This window comes from Sinocyclocheilus grahami, unplaced genomic scaffold, assembly GCF_001515645.1.
Source record: "Sinocyclocheilus grahami isolate Dianchi unplaced genomic scaffold, SAMN03320097.WGS_v1.1 scaffold1030.1, whole genome shotgun sequence".
Classification (NCBI taxonomy): Eukaryota; Metazoa; Chordata; class Actinopteri; order Cypriniformes; family Cyprinidae; genus Sinocyclocheilus; species Sinocyclocheilus grahami.
Window position 1 is genome coordinate 309,348 of NW_015506209.1, and position 20,370 is coordinate 329,717.

Here is a 20,370-nt window from a genome sequence, read left to right on the forward strand (position 1 = left end):
GAAGTGGATATCATCCTCTTTTGGAAGACCAAACAAAGTAGTTTCGCTTTCACAACGAAGCACACAGTGTCTTTACGACATGGCTGCAGCGTCAACAATACTACAGTGAGAATAAAAGTTAGGCCTTCTTTCTTTGTGTGAACATTTGGGCGGCGTTATGCAAATCTTCCCACATAGTGAGGTAGATATGTGGGGGCGTGTTAGAACGAGCCGTTTTAGGTAGGCGTGGCTGACTCTGAACTTTTATAAAGAATATCTCTTAGGATTTGAGACTTTAGTCTTTGCAACTTTACAGATCTTCTTTATGCACCAAGAGCTTGTAACACTCCAAAGAGAAAGGAAAAATTTAAATGGCATCATATGACCCCTTTAAATGGAAATAGCTTAAAGCCACAACAACTGAATCTCTAAACCAGTTACTAGTTTGGTCTATTTGTTTACAAATAGTTTCCACCATTATCTGATATAAATAGCAGTCATCAAGTCTAACATTAGCATTGACAAAATTTTTGCAGCAAACTATTGGCAGCAACTTACCTTAATAAGATCTCATCCGTTTTTTACTAAATGGGAGAGTTTCGATGTTGTTAGTGACTGATCATCTGTAACTATCTACACAGCGGTGTGGATCAAACCATCAAATTCATCCACGCAGAATAGCAAAGCCGATGTTCATGTTATGTCCAAAACAATGTTCCTCAGCAAGTGTTTTGTAGTCTTATGCCTCAACCACTAGAGGGCCAAAAGTCACACAGTGTAGCTTTTTTTCAAAGAAAAAATATAAATAAGACAAGTCATTGGAGGATGACTAGCTGATGACTGTGGCCCATCTGTAACGCAGAGGAAGTTATACGTTTTGAGCCAGAGCTGCTACTTCTCTCCTACAGGCACTTTTTAATACACTTTCCGTATGGCATGAACATGCTGACAAGATATATTCACAACGAGCGTGGATTCCCTCCGGAGATGGATGCAAATACAGAAGGTGACATGCTTACATTAGGGTAGTGATGCGCACGTTTTGATTGGAACCTTGCACTGGAGTGACGGATCACATCTGACAGCTCTCGCTCATTAGTTGCACACAATACGAGTGTGTGCACTGCGTTACAGGACTCAGGTGCAGCGTAAACACGTACTAAACCGCACATCCTTCTCTCTGCGGTGCAGAAAAAGTCAATCTTGTTGAGAAGACTTTGTTAATGTTTCATTATGGGACACGTTGGGATGAAAGATTACTGTCTGAGAGCGTGTGATTTCTCAGATCAGTTCTGGCAAAAATGTATGTTGTTTTAATTGGGGTCCATGCATATTCATAATGGCTATTTTTGCACACGCCCACGCCTTACATACACACACCCATCTTTGGATCCAAAATTAGCATTCGAACATTCTCGCAGCTCGCAGAAGGCAACGCGTCCACCGGAGACAGAGTTCAAGAAAGATACGAAGACAAAGATGAGGCAGCGACAAAGGGCTTGATGGGGTGCCTTCTACAAAGACTAGTTTGCAACAGATGCCTCCCTCCATCATTAAAGACCATGAGACCCTCAACCATCAGCCTTTCCCAAGACACTTCTCTGTAAAGCTGTGCTCTTCTCTCTCCTGTCTGTACTGCTCTTATTAAAGCAATGAATCTTCATCTCTAGAGACACACACATTAAACACCAGATCCAATCTCACAGGATGGATGAGAGGAGCCGTGCTGTTCTCCAAACACATCTGAACCCAAACCCACACACACAGGCAAGCAAGCACACACACCGCCTCACAATCTAGCACAGCAACAAGTTCAAAAGTCACAGCATGGAGTGTAGAAGTTTGATGTCCTCCCTTCTTCCCCTTGCTTAATCTGGTGCTAAATTATAGCGTGCAGTCTCGCATTCATGTCCACCTCTCACAGACAAACACCATAATCATTATCATCCTGCTGGGTTTATTATGCATTTGGAGTGCTGAAACAGAATTTTGGCACCGCTAGGCGCAATATTTGCCAGAGCCTCGGCTCAAGCCTCAGATATAGTGAAAATATTGAGAAAAGACTCATTCGAATTAGTAAAGCAAATATTCTGCCTTCGGTTCAGCTTATTTGTTACAATTACATGTCATGTTGGGGTACTGCATCACAGAGCATTGTATGGGAAATGTAAACAGAACACCATTTACACTTGCGACAGATTGGATGTAGCGATCTTTCTTCCGTACTGTGACATACATCCAAGTGAAAAGGATTATTGAAAAGAAAACAATTTAGGGACTCAGTTCAACTTAATTTGGTTGTTGATTGGATGGAGGCAGATCTGAATGCAAGCTTACAGTCGACTTTTAGAAAGGGGCAGGGTTTATACGGACGAAATGATTGGAAAAGTCCAGACATATGTCACGAAGTCTGACATTTCACCAGAAGATATAGAATTTCAATTAAAAATTACAAGGTCAAAGTATTTCAGGGAAAAAAAATGAAAATTGACAAATTGTTCACAATGGATGAATCATTCACTATAAAAATCAATATTTACTCTGAATCGTTTTGTGAACTGAATCAAATGATTCCCTCAAAATATCTGACTCGAATGATAAGTTCACGAATCAGACATTGCAATTTCTCTCATGAGCATGCCTTAAAGAACTAGGGTGGATATTTATCGGTGAAGACTTAAATTTCAGTCTGTTCCTCACACAAAATCATCACATGACTTCAGAAGACTTGGAATATAGTTCATGAGTCATACAGATGACTTTTATGATACCTTTATGGGCTTTTTTGTCCTTTTAAAGCTTGAAAACTAGAACATTCTTGAAAATGTTATTCTTCTACTGCTATAACATACAATACTTCTCTGGTTTGCCTGACGTCAAAATGATACAGATCATGTCGTAAGTTTTACTTTTTAGAATTGTTTCTGCTTTATCAAGATGCAGAAACGCGCTGACCTCTTTTGGTCTGATCACTTGTGAACAGATCACCTGAGACAGATGTTAATACAAGTGTAAACACAGCCTTGTATTCATTTTTAAGTTACCCACCCATGACTTGGTCCGATTCCTAAATCAATAACATGTCCATCTTTACTAGTGGATTCTTGGAATGGACTTTGGCATGAATGTAAATGGGGCAGTGTTAACCCCACCCAGGCTGAGTGAGTCCAGCTGGGCTGCTGCTTGGAGCAGCTGGATGCGCCACAAATCAGTAGAGGGAGGAGGGAAGGGCTCTCACACACAAGATGCTCATCCAAACTGTCTGCTCCTCAGCAGGGAGGCTCAGAAATCTGGAGCTGATGCAAAAGGACAGATTCCATACAGGAAGGGCAGCGTAGGCCTGGATTAAATAAATCTGTTACCCTTCAGGTGGAAGGCTATGAATTGACCAGGACTGATGCCGAAGACATGTTTTGCCAGTTTCTGTAGGTTGTACATTATGTACGTGACTAGAATGAGTGCCTTATCCCTTTGTTTAAGCACACATAGGTGAAGACACAGGCAACACGAACAGGAAGGAGAATATATTGAAAAGAACTGGGAGAATGCTTAGCAGGGAGGAAGATCTGAATGAGAAAATAATCAACAGTACAATAGATGTGAGGACTGAAGGTTAAAAGCATGGCCACTGTGACTGGCTGATTACATGGTCAAAAACAGGGATATTTCACCCAAAAATGGAAATTTTGTCATATTTACTCACTCTCATTTTCTTCCAAACCTGACGTCTGTGGGGAAAAAAGAAGATATTTTGAGAAATGGTTCAACTGTCCATAAAATGAAAGACAATGGGGTAAAAAAAACACTGGTTTGCACTAAATTTCATTGAATATACCAAAAATATATTTTTCCACAGTGTGTTCCACAGCAGAACAGTCATACAGATTTACAACGACATGGGGACATAATTTAGATTTTTTTATTTGGTTTTGATACTTTTATTTTTTTTTATAATGAATTTGGCATGCATATGGACTTTTATTCAAGATATACATTTTACTATTACATGCATTCCCGGGAATCAAATCCATAACCTTGGAATTTTTATAACCATGTTTGACTATTCAAGTAATAGTGAACACACTATTTAAATACATTTTTATTTTAATAATTAATATAAATATATAAAAATATTGTCCTACAAAAAAAAAAGATGCTCCTTATGTCTTTTAAGTGAAAAACTGCATCATGAAGCTAGGGAAAATAAAAACTCTACCACATGCCACTGACATGTTTGTCATACTCAAGTGGGAAGGGAAAGAAATCTAAAACGAAAACTCCAAATGTACTGTAAAAATCGGTTCAGTGATTCATGAGAAATGTTAAAGTATCCATAACGGTATTTTGAGACACATGTAGGCAGAGGAGAGGAACATATTGTGTTAAAAGACTGTAGGTACAACATGACTGTGGGAGGACAGATTTTATTCATTAGAAAGACAGAAACCATCAAAGCTTTCATTCGTCTTTCTGTCTGAGTCTTCACTCAGCTCCTATCGTCTTTAATATTAAGTGGAATCGTTACCTGTGATGACAAATTGATTTCATTGTGGTTTTGCCACAATATAATGAGGGACTCCTGCTGCTCGCTGTAGTCTCTTATGCCTCTGAGAAGCTAATGCAAATGTTGCATTTCCTTTTTTAAGCCGTTTGCCTGCTCGCTGCATGAGCGAACCCTTTGCCCAATTATAATCAGCGATCTCCACATAGTTCATAGTTCCCTCATCACTGAACTGTCTGCAAGCAACAACAGAGCAGAAAATAATTTATACCCGCCTTTTTAATAAGCAAACTTAGCTCAGTGCGCCAATGTAAATTTACAACCTCAGTCTGCAGGAGGAACGCCGGGTGTATTTATTTATTTTTTGTCAGAATTATGGACATATTATAAAACCAAGCTCCAAAACAAATGCAAATGAAGCCTTGTAAATGGATTTCTATGAAATGATGATGTTACCACGCAGAAACCCAGAGCTGCAAACGGGTCCCGATTCTTTGCGACGAAAAACATTTTTTAAGTTACATTAAACCCATTAGCGAAAATCAAATATAACCGAAGACATTTAAAGCTAGACGAGGGGCTTCTTGCCGATCCGGTACAGCAGGAGATGCGACTATTGCTCCGGTTTGCTATATAACGAGTTTTTAAAGCATGCTGGCAGCAGCGGTAAAAGGGCCCTTCATGAGACCCTTCTTTTAGCAATTCTGCTGCTTTTTTAACACGGATGCCTGTGTCCTAGCAGAATCTAAATGAGGTCCCTGGGGTCTCGCACAGCCGGGGCCACATACAAGACATCCGCATCATTACCTCTTTCTGTCTCCCTACAGGCTGTTCTTCAGCTATAGATACTTTATATCTCCCAGTGGGGAGACAGTGGAGCTAAAACAGGAGATGGTGTGTGTGTAACCTTTGGTCAATAGACACCTGTGGATAAAAGCGGCGATTGACTGAAGCAAAAATCAATTTGACGAGTGACAAACAGCTATAGTCCAAAACTGAGATACAAACACAGGAAGGATAGCTGACGAATAAAATATTATGCCTCATTCTTGTTTGATGATGGATTGGCAGATTTCCTTTTGATGGACCGAGAAAAACTAACAAAACAGGATGTGATAGAGAGTTGGGAGGGTAAATGTGCATTCGCTTGCTATTGTTTATGAATTATGCATTAGCATAAAGTGGATTACCGCTGAAAGGCAGCGCGGTAACTCGTGCTCAAATGCAGTAATGAGAAAAAGATACACTTGCTTACCAACTAACTGTGACTTTACTTCAGCATTATGCACAGACCTTTGAGTTGTACTTATACAACTCAAAGGTCTACTTAATACTTAAAACATTACAATAGTCTAGTCTGGAGAGAACAAGAGCTTGGACAAGGAGTTGTGCGGTCTGCTATGTTAGGAAGGGTCTAATCTTCCTAATGTATAGACCTAATGTATGGTCTGTGAAGCTTAACTGATTATCCATCACAACTCCAAGGTTCCTGGCTGTCCTGGAAGGAGTTATGGTTGACGAACCTAGCTGTATAGAGAGGTTGAGATGAAGTGCTGGGTTGGCTGAGACCACGAGCAGTTCTGTCTTAGCAAGGTTAAGTTAAAGTTGATGATCCTTCATCCAGCCAGAAATGTCTGTCAGACAGGCTGCAATGCGAACAGCTACTGTCGGATCATTTAATTGGAATGAGAAGTAGAGTTGAGTGTCATCAGCATAGCAATGATAGGAAAAGCCATGCTTCTGAATGACAGATCCTAAAGATGACATGTAGATGGAGAAGAGAAGTGGTCCAAGCACTGAGCCTTGAGGAACCCCATTAGCAAGAAGTTGTGACTTAGAAACCTCACCCCTCCAAGACACCCTGAAGGACCTACCAGAGAGGTAAGACTTGAACAACTGGAGTCTGGTTCCTGAGATGCCCATCTTCATAAGGGTGGACAGGAGGATCTGGTGGTTAACTGCGTCAAAAGCATCAGACAGATCCAGCAAGATGAGTACTGAGGATTTGGAAGCTGCTCTTGCCAGTCTCAGGTCTTCAGTAACCGAAAGCAGTGCAGTATGTAAATGTATTTGTAGTACACTTAGCATGAAATAAAGTATTTCAAATACATTTTAGTGTATTCATTTTTCACTATGGTAAGGCGATATACAGACTGATTTTTGTAAGTAATCGTCAATATGGGAATGGTTAAATTAATTGTGCAAACTTTCTGTAATTTATATAACAGAATCTAAATATTAGATAAAAAAAACAAATTTTAATTCCAAATGTGGCTTTAGCACCAAAATTAAATTAAATGTTATGTTAAATAATAAAATGTTACATAAAAAGTAACTAGTAGTACTAAAATTATATAAATAACATAAACTGAAATAAAGATAAATTAAAAGTATATAGAAATATTTAGAAAAAAATTAAAATGACTGAAAAACAAAATTACTAAAACTTGAAAAATTCTAAATATTACTATAACACCTTTTCTAACTGCAGTAACAAACTGGGACAAAAAAATGAAATAAATTTAAAATGACTGAAAAACCAAATGTCTAAAAATTGAAATAAACTAAAAACAAAAAACAAAATCAAAATTATTTTCTGTCATGTTTGACAGCCTGCCATGCTGTTGACAGCGCTTAAACTGTTTTTACCCAAAATATAAAATTTTAATGGGCCATATTTTGCATCTATATAAATGCCCATTTCAAATGTGACATGAGTAACAATGCTTACTTACAGGTTGTGGGTTTGCTGTCAGGTCTAATATAGTTGTTTAGTCAATAACAGCCTCTTTGCATAGCTTGCATTACATTCCGATGGGTTCACAAAACAAATCTCACTGAAATGTGTCGCACAAACTGTAAAGGTCAGATTGATTCGATCACCTTGTTAAATAAAGGTTTCTGGTTTAGTGTAAGTTAAGCTCTAACGGAAACATTGGTGACATACTGTCAATTATCACTGAAAATAATTTAGATCCATTTTACAAGTTGAAGAACGAGTAAAAATTGTCTGTGGTAATCGACACTATGCCACAAATGCTGTTGATAAAACTGAACTTGATAAACCCGGATCATTCCTTTAAAAATAAACCTCACCTACACGTTTCTAACGTTATGCAAGGCCGCATGTGCTACCCTACAGCAAGGAACAGCTTGCAGAGCCATAAAAACAGAAAGGTGGTACTGCCACCTTGAACTGCTAAAATAGAAAAAAAATGCAGAATATACATACATGTCAGGGAACATAATCTGATTATTTTTTATATAGTTGATTACACTAAATTCATATTAATATTATATTTATTGGAGCTGAATACCATGAACAAAAATCAACAGGCTACATATAAAAACTGGACTCTTTAAGAGCTGTTTGTGTGCAAAATAGAACTGCATGATTGTCAGTTTTTTTCCCCTTTTCCCCCCAATGGAAGTTGTGGTTATCTCATGATTCACCCTATCTCATGAAAAAAACACCTATCTCATGAAAAAAACATTAGACAACTAAACAAAATCACATGCAATTTATGAATAAATGATTCAATGACTCACTCAAGATGTACTTGTTTCATTACTAGATGAATCAGCGTTCTTGAACGAATCTCTCTCGTATGATTCAAAGACAAATACTGTACATTTTAACAGCCCCTTTTCGCCACCTACTGGCGTACCAATGTAATCGATAAATCTTAATTTGAAGTGTCAAATTACTTTCAAAAGGTGATTTACTCTATTTTAATCGCTACCGTACACATCAGAGTTTATATCTGAACTATAAACTTTTATCTCAGTACTTCTGTGATTTGAATGTTTGTAACACAGAAATAATGATACTGTGTAGTTGAAAAGACCTGTTTCATTCATGACAGATGACAGCTGCTCTCTTTAGGACAATGGCAGCGCGAACACAGATTTAAATGTTCAAATCACACTGGTGAGATCATATGCTGCACGGACGAACCAAGTGATCACAACATTGATCTCGCACGTCAAATGTTGAGGAATGAAACAGACGAATCATTGTAATTTAGGAATAGAATCACGTTGGTGTTTGAATCGTGTTCGTGAACTTTAACAATCTATTAAATTGTCATGTTAGTGGTGACACCTCTCTTGCAACATGTTTAGCTATCACAGATATTATACTTAGCTTTTTTGGCATCTGATCGCAAATGTAGCCAAACTATGGAGCGCTTAGATTAGCTAGCAAGGTCCTGGCAGATCACTAGGTCCAGTCCTCACAGATGAAGGGGGAAAAAAGCACATAGGAATCGATAGGCGGAATCGAAATTTTAATTTGACAACAAGTAACCGATTCCTGACCTTAAGTATCCGATTCTGGAATCGGAATCGATTTTCGATTCCCAACCCTAATGATAGGAGATGGACTTTTTCACTGGAGGAAACGTTATTAAGGATTATGGATTAGTATGTTGTTGGCCAGAAAGAAAATTCCTTAATGATGTATTTGTTTCTAACAAACATGCAGCTTTTCACTTCACAAAATGTTAATTGATGGACTGGAGTCATGTGGATAGTTTGTTGATTATTGTGATGTTTTTATTAGCTGTTTGAACTCTCATTCTGATGGCACCCATTCACTGCAGAGGATCTATTGGTGAGCAAGTGATGTAATGCTAAATTTCTCCAAATCTGTCCAATGAAGAAACAAACTGAAGGAATTCTGCTCTCTGATGATTCTCTCATCAGAAACAACAAAGTGCAGTTGTACATACGATGCAAGTAGTTTATTTATTTCACAGTGTAAACAGCTTCAGTGATTATAATGAGAGTTTTTGAGAGTGCTTAAAATGTTCTTTGATAATGTCAATGTTCTTTGCTTTCTGTACAATGAAAGAGCTATAATTAGTAAATTACAATGTTTCTATTAAATTCACATTAAATACAAAGTCAGTCTTATTAAAAATATTTTTTGGCATGACACCCATATCTGGTATAAGTAAAAAGACGGGGGGGTTTTATGCGTAGTAAATAGATCACTATTAGGCTACTTTGCCCATTGGCCATTATCAACTAACATAATATATAAAGGTGCAAAATGCATCTACTTACACATATTTGAGAATCGAGATATTTCAAGTTATAGTTAACACTTTTGGGAATATTTTAAATAAAAAGGTAAAAATAAATAAAACATAAGCCTATATCAGTTATACTTATATACACTTATAAGTTATACTTATAGTTATACGCTATAAGTTATACTTATATACACTTATAGTTACACTTATTATATATATATGGCTGCTGTGTGTCATGACAAGCATGATGACAAGCACCACCCCCAAACCCCCCTTCACTCGACCCCACTCCAAAAAAATAATGCATGACGCCCCTGGAGTATCTATCATAGCAACTTAACTTGTCATGGATGGAGAAAAATTAATGTCTCTTTTATATAGTTACAAAAACCACAATATATCACTATATACTTCAGTGTACTTGGTGTTTCATAGACAGATTTTTTCTTTCTTTTTTTTCTGTGATGCTTGTGTATCCACTGTTAGCAGACAAATTAAATAAACAAGCAAGAGTGAAAAGTGTGTCTAAAGAGAGTTTTAAAAGTCCACAGGGCCGAAAGTACCCATAGCTGAAAAAACACCCACATAAAAATCAATGATCTCAAAGTAGAGCAAATAATTCCCAACTTGACTGAATTTGAACTACACACTCACTTCTCCAGGGGTAAAGAATAAGGATGTTGCCGCCTTACATGACAGTAGACATTTATATCATCTGAGTCACTGTTCAAAGGTCTCTGTTTGCCTTGAACATCTAGTCGACAATCTTGCTGCGACCACTAATGGCAGCGTATACCATATGCACAGCGGCACATAATTTATGCTGATGGTGCCAGTCATGTCAGCAGTTAGACTGTGTGTGTCAAACAGATGGGCACATTTGGTGTGAAGGCAAATGCACCACTGGGTGTTGTGCAAATGAAACTCCCTAGCACCTGACATCCATATGAGAAGCCAACCAGAAGCCGCTCCCCATGCACAATAAAGATAAACAGACTTGTATTAGGCTTGGAAATCTTTTTCTTTTCAATACGGGAGTTGTTCACAGATAGCAATCAACACCTTGTAGGTATTTCGGTTGCTTGGGAGCTTAATTGATGGACTGGAGTCATGTGGATAGTTTGTTGATTATTGTGATGTTTTTATTAGCTGTTTGAACTCTCATTCTGATGGCACCCATTCACTGCAGAGGATCTATTGGTGAGCAAGTGATGTAATGCTAAATTTCTCCAAATCTGTCCAATGAAGAAACAAACTGAAGGAATTCTGCTCTCTGATGATTCTCTCATCAGAAACAACAAAGTGCAGTTGTACATACGATGCAAGTAGTTTATTTATTTCACAGTGTAAACAGCTTCAGTGATTATAATGAGAGTTTTTGAGAGTGCTTAAAATGTTCTTTGATAATGTCAATGTTCTTTGCTTTCTGTACAATGAAAGAGCTATAATTAGTAAATTACAATGTTTCTATTAAATTCACATTAAATACAAAGTCAGTCTTATTAAAAATATTTTTTGGCATGACACCCATATCTGGTATAAGTAAAAAGACGGGGGGGTTTTATGCGTAGTAAATAGATTACACTATTAGGCTACTTTGCCCATCGCCCATTATCAACTAACATAATACATAAAAAAGCAAAATGCATCTACTTACACATATTTGAGAATCGAGATATTTCACCTTATAGTTAACACGTTTGGGAATATTTTGGATAAAAAGGGAAAAATAAATAAAACAAGCCTATATCAATTATACTTATATACATATTATATATAATATTTTCTGGTTTAATAATTATTGATTTGTTTCTGAAAACCTTCCATGCTGCATAATGTTTAGGTTGATTGATAATTGCACATGTGCAAGTAAAATTATGCACAACCCTCACCTATAGACATTCACATGCATTACAACTCTCTCTCACACACACACAAGCACACACACATCCTTCTGGCGCTTTCTTTCACCAGCTGTGATGCTAAACTAACATTGCAGACTGTTCAAGATTCTGTTTGAAAAATGCCTCGCTACTCCATTCTCCACTACTTTATTATTTTCATGTAAAATGAACCATTACAGAAGCTGTGGTATATTCTTTCCCCCTCAAACCCAAATTGATGATTGTACTCTAAACGTTTGGTCTCCACACTATATCTCTCTATTCTCATGAAGCTTTGATCCTTTACACTATTGTTCATTTACCCAGCTCCCCCTCTTCCTGCTCAGCCTCTGTTTTCAAATGTGAAAGTGGAAAGAACACATGAAGAGAAGAGCGAATAAAGGACACAACCTGGCATGATACAATTTTCAGATTTAAATCAGCAATGGACAAAGGCTTTGTGTTGAACATACAAGCCAAATTTGGCAACAGAAATGGAGAGCATCTGTTATGCACACAGTCAATTAAAAAAACTGTTATGTCATTCATTGTTTGTCACAATCACAATTTTTTTTTATGTAAATGAAAAGAAATGCAGAAATACCTTAAAACAACCACAAAGTAGTTTGTAGGTCAAGTACTGTATATGCCAGACATAATGTCATCATACAGTTAGAATGATCTCAAAATCCAGCTGTAAACTGAGCATCTGCAGTACTATGAGCCTCAAGCTTGTTTCCTATGGAAGACATCTGCACGTTATACACTTTAACACTCACCCATACTCAACTCATTCCACCTAGTTTTACAAATTATCATTAATATTACTATGCCCATAAATAGGACTGAAAAAGTTACCTATATACATAGCCACTTAAAGTGCACTACTGTTTGTTGATGGAAAAAAGTGATAACTTTCCTTATTTGATCGCATTGTGTCAAGACAATATATCTTCAACTACAGTCCAACATTTTATAGTATTTAAGATAGTTACGCATAATATAAGGCGTAATGTTACCATCTCCACGCTACAAACAAGCACATCTATCATAATGCACAATGATTCTTCTCCTAAAAGCCTCTAACATGTATTTTGGGCTGCAGTTCGTCATATTAATGGAGTGCTTTGACTAATTTTCTGCCCACTTGTTGGCATCTCACCTGAGTACATATTCGTTGATTTATGTTATGTTGTCTTCAATGTGGATAGCAGCTTCATCTTCGGACGGTAAACATTTTAAAGGGTTAGTTCACCCAAAAATGAAAATTCTGTTATTAATTACTCACCCTCATGTCGTTTCAGACCCGTAAGGCCTTCGTTCATCTTCGGAACACAAATTAAGATATTTTTGATGGAATCTGAGAGCTGTCTGACCCTGCATAGATAGCAATACAACCGAAATGTTCCAAAGTCCAGAAACGTAGCAAACAGATCTGTAAAATAATCCATGTGACATCAGGGGTTCAACCGTAATATTACGAAGCTACGAGAATACTTTCTGTGCGCAAAAGAAAAAAAAAACGACTTTATTCAACCATTCGTCTCCTCCGCATCACCCTGGTGCCATTTTGGAGAATATCCGCTGGACGTAAAACAACGTATGCTGTTCTGTGTCAGCTGCGTCACACTGGAACGAAAACAGCGTAAAGTCGTTTTTTTTTCTTTTGCGCACAAAACGTTTTCTCGTAGCTTTGTATAATTATGGTTGAACCCCTGATGTCACATGGATTATTTTACAGATCTCCTTGCTACGTTTCTGGACTTGGGAACATTTCAGTTGTATTGCTGTCTATGGAGGGTCAGACAGCTCTCAGATTCCATCAAAAATATCTTAATTTGTGTTCCGAAGATGAACGAAGGTCTTACTGGTTTGAAACGACATGAGGGTGAGTAATTAATGACAGAATTTTAATTTTTGGGTGAACTAACCCTTTAATGGTCCGCTTACTTCTGTTAATCTCGCACAACTAACAAGGTATGCCCATGGTGATTCAGTATCCTGAGACATAAAGAGGGTGAGCTAGTCAGGTTTTACTGGAATAATAGAGAGGACAACTTGTTTAAGCGCGCGAATTGGCTTCTGCTTGTCTCTGTGCAGTTTGGACTGAAGGAACTGCCCAATTGATTCATTTGAGTGAGTCACCTACGCTGGAACAGCTACGTTCGACAAAAAGATTTGACCGATTCATTGAAAAGGAGAGATTCAAAAGAGTCATTAAGTTCCGAATCGGTTGTTCTGATTCAAAACCTTCAGAGAAAACACGTCTTTATTGTGGAAATACTGTCCGTAAAAATAACACACTGTAGCCTACCACTGTTTTACAATGCCACATTGATACTTCTCAAATAAAATGGCTACTGAAAAGGTGATTTAAAAAAGACTCTACCACCTTTCTACTGAGAAATGTAGAAATGTAGCGAATGCGATACATGTTTGAAATTTAATCTTAAGACATAAATTGGCTTACTGTATCTTGCGATTGGGCCCATAATTAGAGGTTTTTTTTGTTAGGCTCCATAAAAATTGTAATTTAAAACAGTAATATATTTATATCTTCATTTTTATAATTAGAGTTAAAATAATAATTATAAATAATATTTCCTATAGATGTGCAACCATTTGTATAAATCATTTTCAAATAAAAATCATGTGTCATATGACCATTAATCAACATCGGAGAACAATGAATACGCAAACGTGTAATTATTGAATTTGAATTATTAACTTGAAATCTCAGGGGGTACTTCAAGTAAATATTTTTTATGTAAGGGGTTCAAGAAAACTTTGAGAAGAGTTTGACTGGACACATGGATTTGGCATCAATAACAACAGATAGCCTATAGGAAACGTTGATAAGCCTATTCATTTTTGTAACGAATCAGCTCATGACAGGAAATATTAATAATTAACCATAACTAGTTATAATTAACTATTCATATTTTAGATCCACTGTAGATATTTAGCTGACCTCTCAGGGTCAACTGTCTTGTCAATTCTAAGAACGTTAATTTCCTGGTCTATCCAATCAGAACAGACTCGTGACCCATTTTGTTTGTCAGTGGCCCACCAAAATAGAACCACTGCTTTAATCTTCATTAATCAGACCTTCCTATCAGAAGGGTCTTCAAGCTAATGAACAAACAAGAGTAATGGGTCCACTGAGGAAGTAAACGCAACAAACCTTTAAGCTGCTAACGCTACACGAATGTTACTGTGAATTGTAAAAAAAAAGCTTCATGGCAGTTTAATGAGGACATTGCATGAAACTACTGCAGCTGATGAAATAAAAATATTGTTTTTTCATAACGTGAGATGAATCTGGGTCTGGGATATGGAAGATATGAGTGTGAGAAACAGTGTTGCGCGCCCATGCGAGTGCAGCCATGTCTTCGGAGGAGAATTAGGTCAGTTGGGCTCCTGGGAGAATCAGAGGGAAAAAGAGAGAGAAAGAGCAAGAACAAGCGAGTGAAACAGAGAAGACAGCGGGGATAAGGGATGGAGTGAACAAAGTAGAAGGTTAAAAGTGAAGGATGAAGTAGAAAGATAGAGAAAAAACTCCTGAAATGATTTAAGTGGATGGTACCCAGAGAAAAACAGCTCTGCAGCAGTGCAATGCTTGTAGTTTTAAATGCTTTGACTTCAAGTCTACACAACAGTAAAAAAAACAACAAAAAAAACATGTACACTGCAAAAAATGATTCATAGATCAAGTAAATAATGCATTAAATAATAATGAAAATGGTATGCTTTTTACCAATGGTATGTTTTTTTTCAGTTTACTTCCAACTAAGAAGGAACACAAGTAATGCATTTAAATGCTAGCTTTTCCATCATGATGTTTTATGTTGTCAATCTCAAAGCATTTGAGTTTAATGCTTTTATTTACCTGTTTCTGAGGTCAAATAGCCCTAATATGAAAAAAATAATAAAAAAAATGTCTAGCATCTTTCCAGCATGCACTGGGATATACATAATTAATATTGTTGTATTGACCATTTGCCATTTTTATTTACATCATTGATGATTTTGTCTGCACATTAGGAAATTAGTTGTCTTGTATGTCAAGATTAGTTTTCTTATGATCCAGTCTCCTGTATGATCATTTATGACTGATTTTAAATCATGTTAACTTTACATTACGTTCAGTCAAGATATTTACTTAAAATGCCAAAGCAAATGAATTCAACTCATTCAACTCAACTCAAGACATGCAGTCTATTGCCTTGAATGTTTTATTCATTGAAGTTCTATTAAAAACCATAAACGTTGAAAGTGTCTATACAAACTGAAATGATGTAGATATGCTTATGTGAAACATTTAAAAGATGAAGCATCATAGAGAAAAATCTGACATATCTGCAGTAAAGTTTACACAAGTGAGTATAGATGTCCGTGATGTCTTTCTAAAGCAAACAGCTCCTCAGCTCAAATCTCAAAGTACAGTGATGTGTCCCTCCACTCCATCCCCACTTCAGTCATTTAAAAACACAGTTTCATCTCCCGCTCTGTACTGTAGGGCTTGACACTGTACTGGGGTAATTAGTTAGTGGCTGGAATAGATTTATGAAATATTAAGGGACTTCCAATGGGACCAAACTTCAAATGAAAATCTTGCTGGCCTTCTGGAAATGTGCCAAGCAGGAAAACTGGAAATATGTACTAAAATAACTGGGAAATGCACTGGGACATACATAATTAATAAGGCTGTAATGACCATTTGCCAGTTATATTGTTGCTGAATTTGTTGTCACATTTAGAAATGTGTTGTCTTGTATGCCAGGATTAATTTCTTACAGTTTCTTGTATGGTTATTTATGACAGATTTTAAATCATGAAAACTATAAAATACTACACTCTTAAAAGTAAAGGTTCCAATAGCGTGTTTTTGCAGGGATGCCATAAAAGAACCATTTTTCGGTTCCCCAACGAACCTGTCAGTAATAAGTTCTTTAAAAGAACCTTTTCTTCTTAATGTAAAGAACATTTTAACGATCAAAAGATACTTTTTCCACTATAAACAATCCACTGTTGTTAAAGATTCTGCATGGAACCATCAATGTCAATGAAGAACCTTTATTTCAAGAGTTTAAAGCAAAATGAATTCTCAGAACTCAGAAAAAGAGCATGCAAACTATTGCCTAGAATGTTTTATTCAAGTTCTGTGAACACTTCATTTTTACAGTCTTCAATTTTAGACTGCAAAAGTATCTATACAAAGTGGAATGATGTAGAGATGCTTATGCAGAATATTAAAATTTAAAAATAAATGGGAATGTGCATAAATGTGTCCTTGTGCTGAGTGTTGATAGATTTGAGACTGTTTTGATTTAAATTCTCAAGGTCTTGATTTTGATTTCATTATATTAAATTCTGATTCATTTTGGCATGTTTCATTTTGTAATATATGAAAGAAATGATCTCCCAGCTAATGCTGGATTATACAATGAACCTTCTAAGTACCTTTTAAGGTACATTACAATATTTTACATGGTCCAAACTGTGCAGTTTACTTGATATTTATTTTTATTCAGTTTTATTTTATATAGTTTTTACAGATTTAATAATAAACACATCTTGCTGTGTGGAGTGCAAGTTAATTAAACTAAAAAATTTATTTCTTATTTAAAACATATTATTACTTACAGCCAGTCACGACAACTCATTTTGCTTTATATCGTAGGGATGTAACGATTCACTCAACTCCTGATGCAATATGATTTACGATACTGATTTCACAATCACAATCACAATCCAAACAAAGATGCTGCATACATTCAGCATGAACAGTTTTTCATCTAAATTAGACTGTATAATTGAGAAATTTTAAGCAAAAACATAATGTTCTGACTTTAGTTTTGGGAAACTATACTACGTAAAACAGATCTGAACAAAACAAAAACAGCAGATGGGCTGAATGAAAATGCAAATTCACTCTCAGCAGGTGGCGCTTATGGAAAAGCCGCAATATAGTGTTTCCTTTTTTTCCAGTTTGATGCTATAAGCAAAGCAGAGCTGCACTTATAAATACTACTTTAATAGGCATTACAGAGGCAAGATGAAAAAACAAATACATCTAAACTAAATTCATATAAACTTCCACCCCCAACTGTATCGCGATTCATTCACATCTCAACCGATTTGAACCGTCACATATTTGTATCGATTTTCATCCAGCTCGGGGTGCATCATTACATCCCTATTATGTGGACATTTTGTCTCATCAAATTCGATTAGGGACTGCATACTCAGTTAACACCAGACTTACTTTGCTGTATATTTAAAAATACTGGCTATTTAACAATCAAAACTGATGTTCATATTAAGATGCAATTAACTGGAAAATTTTTATTTTTTGCTGTCTTTAACATGATACTTGACAGTGAACAGAAAATAGATATCTGGATAATACTGATGACAATCAACAGGCTGCCAAATTCAGTTCATGCACCAGTTTCCCTCATCTGCACTCAGATTTATCCAGACTGTTTGCCACTCAAAGGGCAAACCTTGTGAGCATTAAAAAATTTACGAATTTTAAATATGTACACTCTAAAAAATGCTGGGTTGTTTCAACCCAATGTTGGGTCAAATATGAACTAACCCAACTGTTGGGTTAGAAAGCTCATTTAAAAATGTAACCAAAATTTAACCCAACAGTTGGGTTAGTCCATATTTAACCAACATTGGGTTGAAACAACCCAGGATTTTTTAGAGTGTATGATTAAAATCATCAATATATTAGCACAAAGTAACATTAAATATAAAAGGCTGTCAACTTCAGCACTTCAAATCCAAACTGTTTTACAGATGAATGTTTTTAGAGAAGTGACATGTTGCGAGGGTGTAATGAAGGGACAAGTCCTCTGTTAAAGGCATCAGCTTCAGAGATCGAAGACCAGGGAAGCTGCACGAAAGCACCAGAGCAGGAAAATGAAAGGGGGGAGAGAGAACAGAAAGGCAAGTGTAAAATATTCAGCAGTGAAATCCGTTCCCTGGTGAAGCGAGAGCTAATGATTGAAATGAAGATAATGGTGGCCACGTTACGAAAACTCTCAGCGTCATTTATCCTCTTTGTGCCCGCAGACTGAAATTAACCATAGGGCTGAAAAATTTCCCACACTATCGCAAAGGGTACTTAACAACTCATTAACTTGTGGAATACAGATTCTGATGTTTGTCCTGTTAAATGATAGCTACATTATGAAATGCTCGCCTCAACAGTAATGCTATAGCTCATATGCAAATTAGCACAGTGAAGAAACACATTGACTGGAAGTCAGAAGTGGCGCCCAAAGAGGAAAGTGAATCAGCACAGGCCAAAGTCACTGGAAAGTGCCCATCTGGAGAGTTTGGCTGCTTCCTCTCACTGTAAACTGTGATGGCGTCAAAGCTGCCCGTCATATCAACACACAAAAACTCACAGCGCTAACAGATTAGCAGTTAGCATCGTCTCCTATACTCTAACCTAAAGCACATTGGTTACAAAGCAGCCAAATATAGGACCTAGGGGTGACGATTCAAAGTTTCAACTAGGTGGATTATCTAAAATCAGGTCAGTGAAAGACATCGCAGGCTCATTTCCCTTTACTTCCAATTGTATTCGCTTGATACTCCAATAAAGTGTTGCATAACATCTCTCCTCTCTGTCAGTACTGTAGTAGTCAATCGTCTCAGCCTCGTACATATCTAGAACATTAGCTTAGACATCAAAGGTTTGGTTATTTAAAGCACGCCCAGAGAGGGACAGCGTGTAGAAGTGTGTTGAGGGATGAATGAGTCCTAAACTGAATACATTAACAACCGAGCGTATGTGTGTGCATTACTGTGTGTGTGCATGATGCTACAGCAGTTGACTTGCTATCACGGATGGGTAAATGTTTTTGAAGAAAGAAGTTGCTTGGGAACGACAGCAGAAAGGAGGACAGGAGAAGGAGGGAAAGCACAATGATAAAAAACAAGGAGACAAGAGGCCAAAGGGCAGAATACGAAGAACGTCTGTAGGAGGACAGAACACATGAGTCAGATTGTGAAAATGTTGAAAAAATACATTGACTGTTCAAAGCTATATTAAAGCATCAGGCATTTCTTTTTTTACAGCTGGAAGAAAATCATTATGCACTATATAAGGAAATTGCCTTAATTTTCAACATCAAGTTAATAAAACTTAAAGGTAAAGTGTGTAATTTTGTTGATATTAAAATAACTTCTATCCCAGCTTAATATGTAGAAAAGCAATACGCAAAAATGCATTTTAAAAAACATATATATATATTTTTTACAAACACTGTGATCCTGTGGCACTTTTAAAACATTGCTCTGTTTGTTTGAACATCCCAAACAGCCCAACACAGAAACGCTGGCTCAACCAATAATGTGTGTTGTAGGGCGGGCTATCTGTTTGTCAACCAATGATAGACAGGGTGAATGGTGAGGAAACCTATTAGATAGATTTTTATTTTTTTTACCTTACACAGACACAGAACAGCATACGCTGTTTACGTCCAGCTGATATTCTCCAAGATGAATTGTTGAATAAAGTCGAGGGTTTTTTTTGCGCACAAAACGTATTCTCGTAGCTTTTAACCCCTGATGTCACATGGATTATTTTACCGATCTCCTTGCTACGTCTCTGGACTTGGGAACATTTCAGTTGTATTGCTGTCTATGGAGGGTCAGACAGCTCTCAGATTCCATCAAAAATATCTTAATTTGTGTAAGGTTTGAAACGACACGAGGGTGTGTAATTGATGACAGATTTTTCATTTTTGGGTGAACTATCCCTTTAATATATAGTTAAATAAAACTACAACTAAAAAACTAAAATCTGAAAAGAAAAAAAAATTCAGCCAAAGCTAAATTTCTAATTTTCATTTCGTTTAAATTAATGTACTAAAATAACTAAAACTAAAAAAATATATATTTATATATTAATATATATATATATATATATATATATATATATATA

At 36.6% G+C, this 20,370-nt stretch overlaps 1 protein-coding gene across 3 annotated transcripts in view; it reads right to left on the minus strand.

The window, feature by feature from the left end:
- LOC107565838 (caM kinase-like vesicle-associated protein) overlaps positions 1-20,370 on the minus strand; it is a 47,288-nt gene that overhangs the window by 18,066 nt on the left and 8,852 nt on the right. For 2 of the 3 annotated variants that reach the window (XM_016251125.1, XM_016251124.1), the window contains exon 2: positions 3,683-3,707. The exons of the other annotated variant lie outside the window; for it this stretch is intronic. In XM_016251125.1, coding sequence (XP_016106611.1) covers positions 3,683-3,707 — 25 coding nt within the window. The remainder of the gene's footprint in view (positions 1-3,682; positions 3,708-20,370) is intronic. 3 annotated transcript variants of the gene reach the window in all.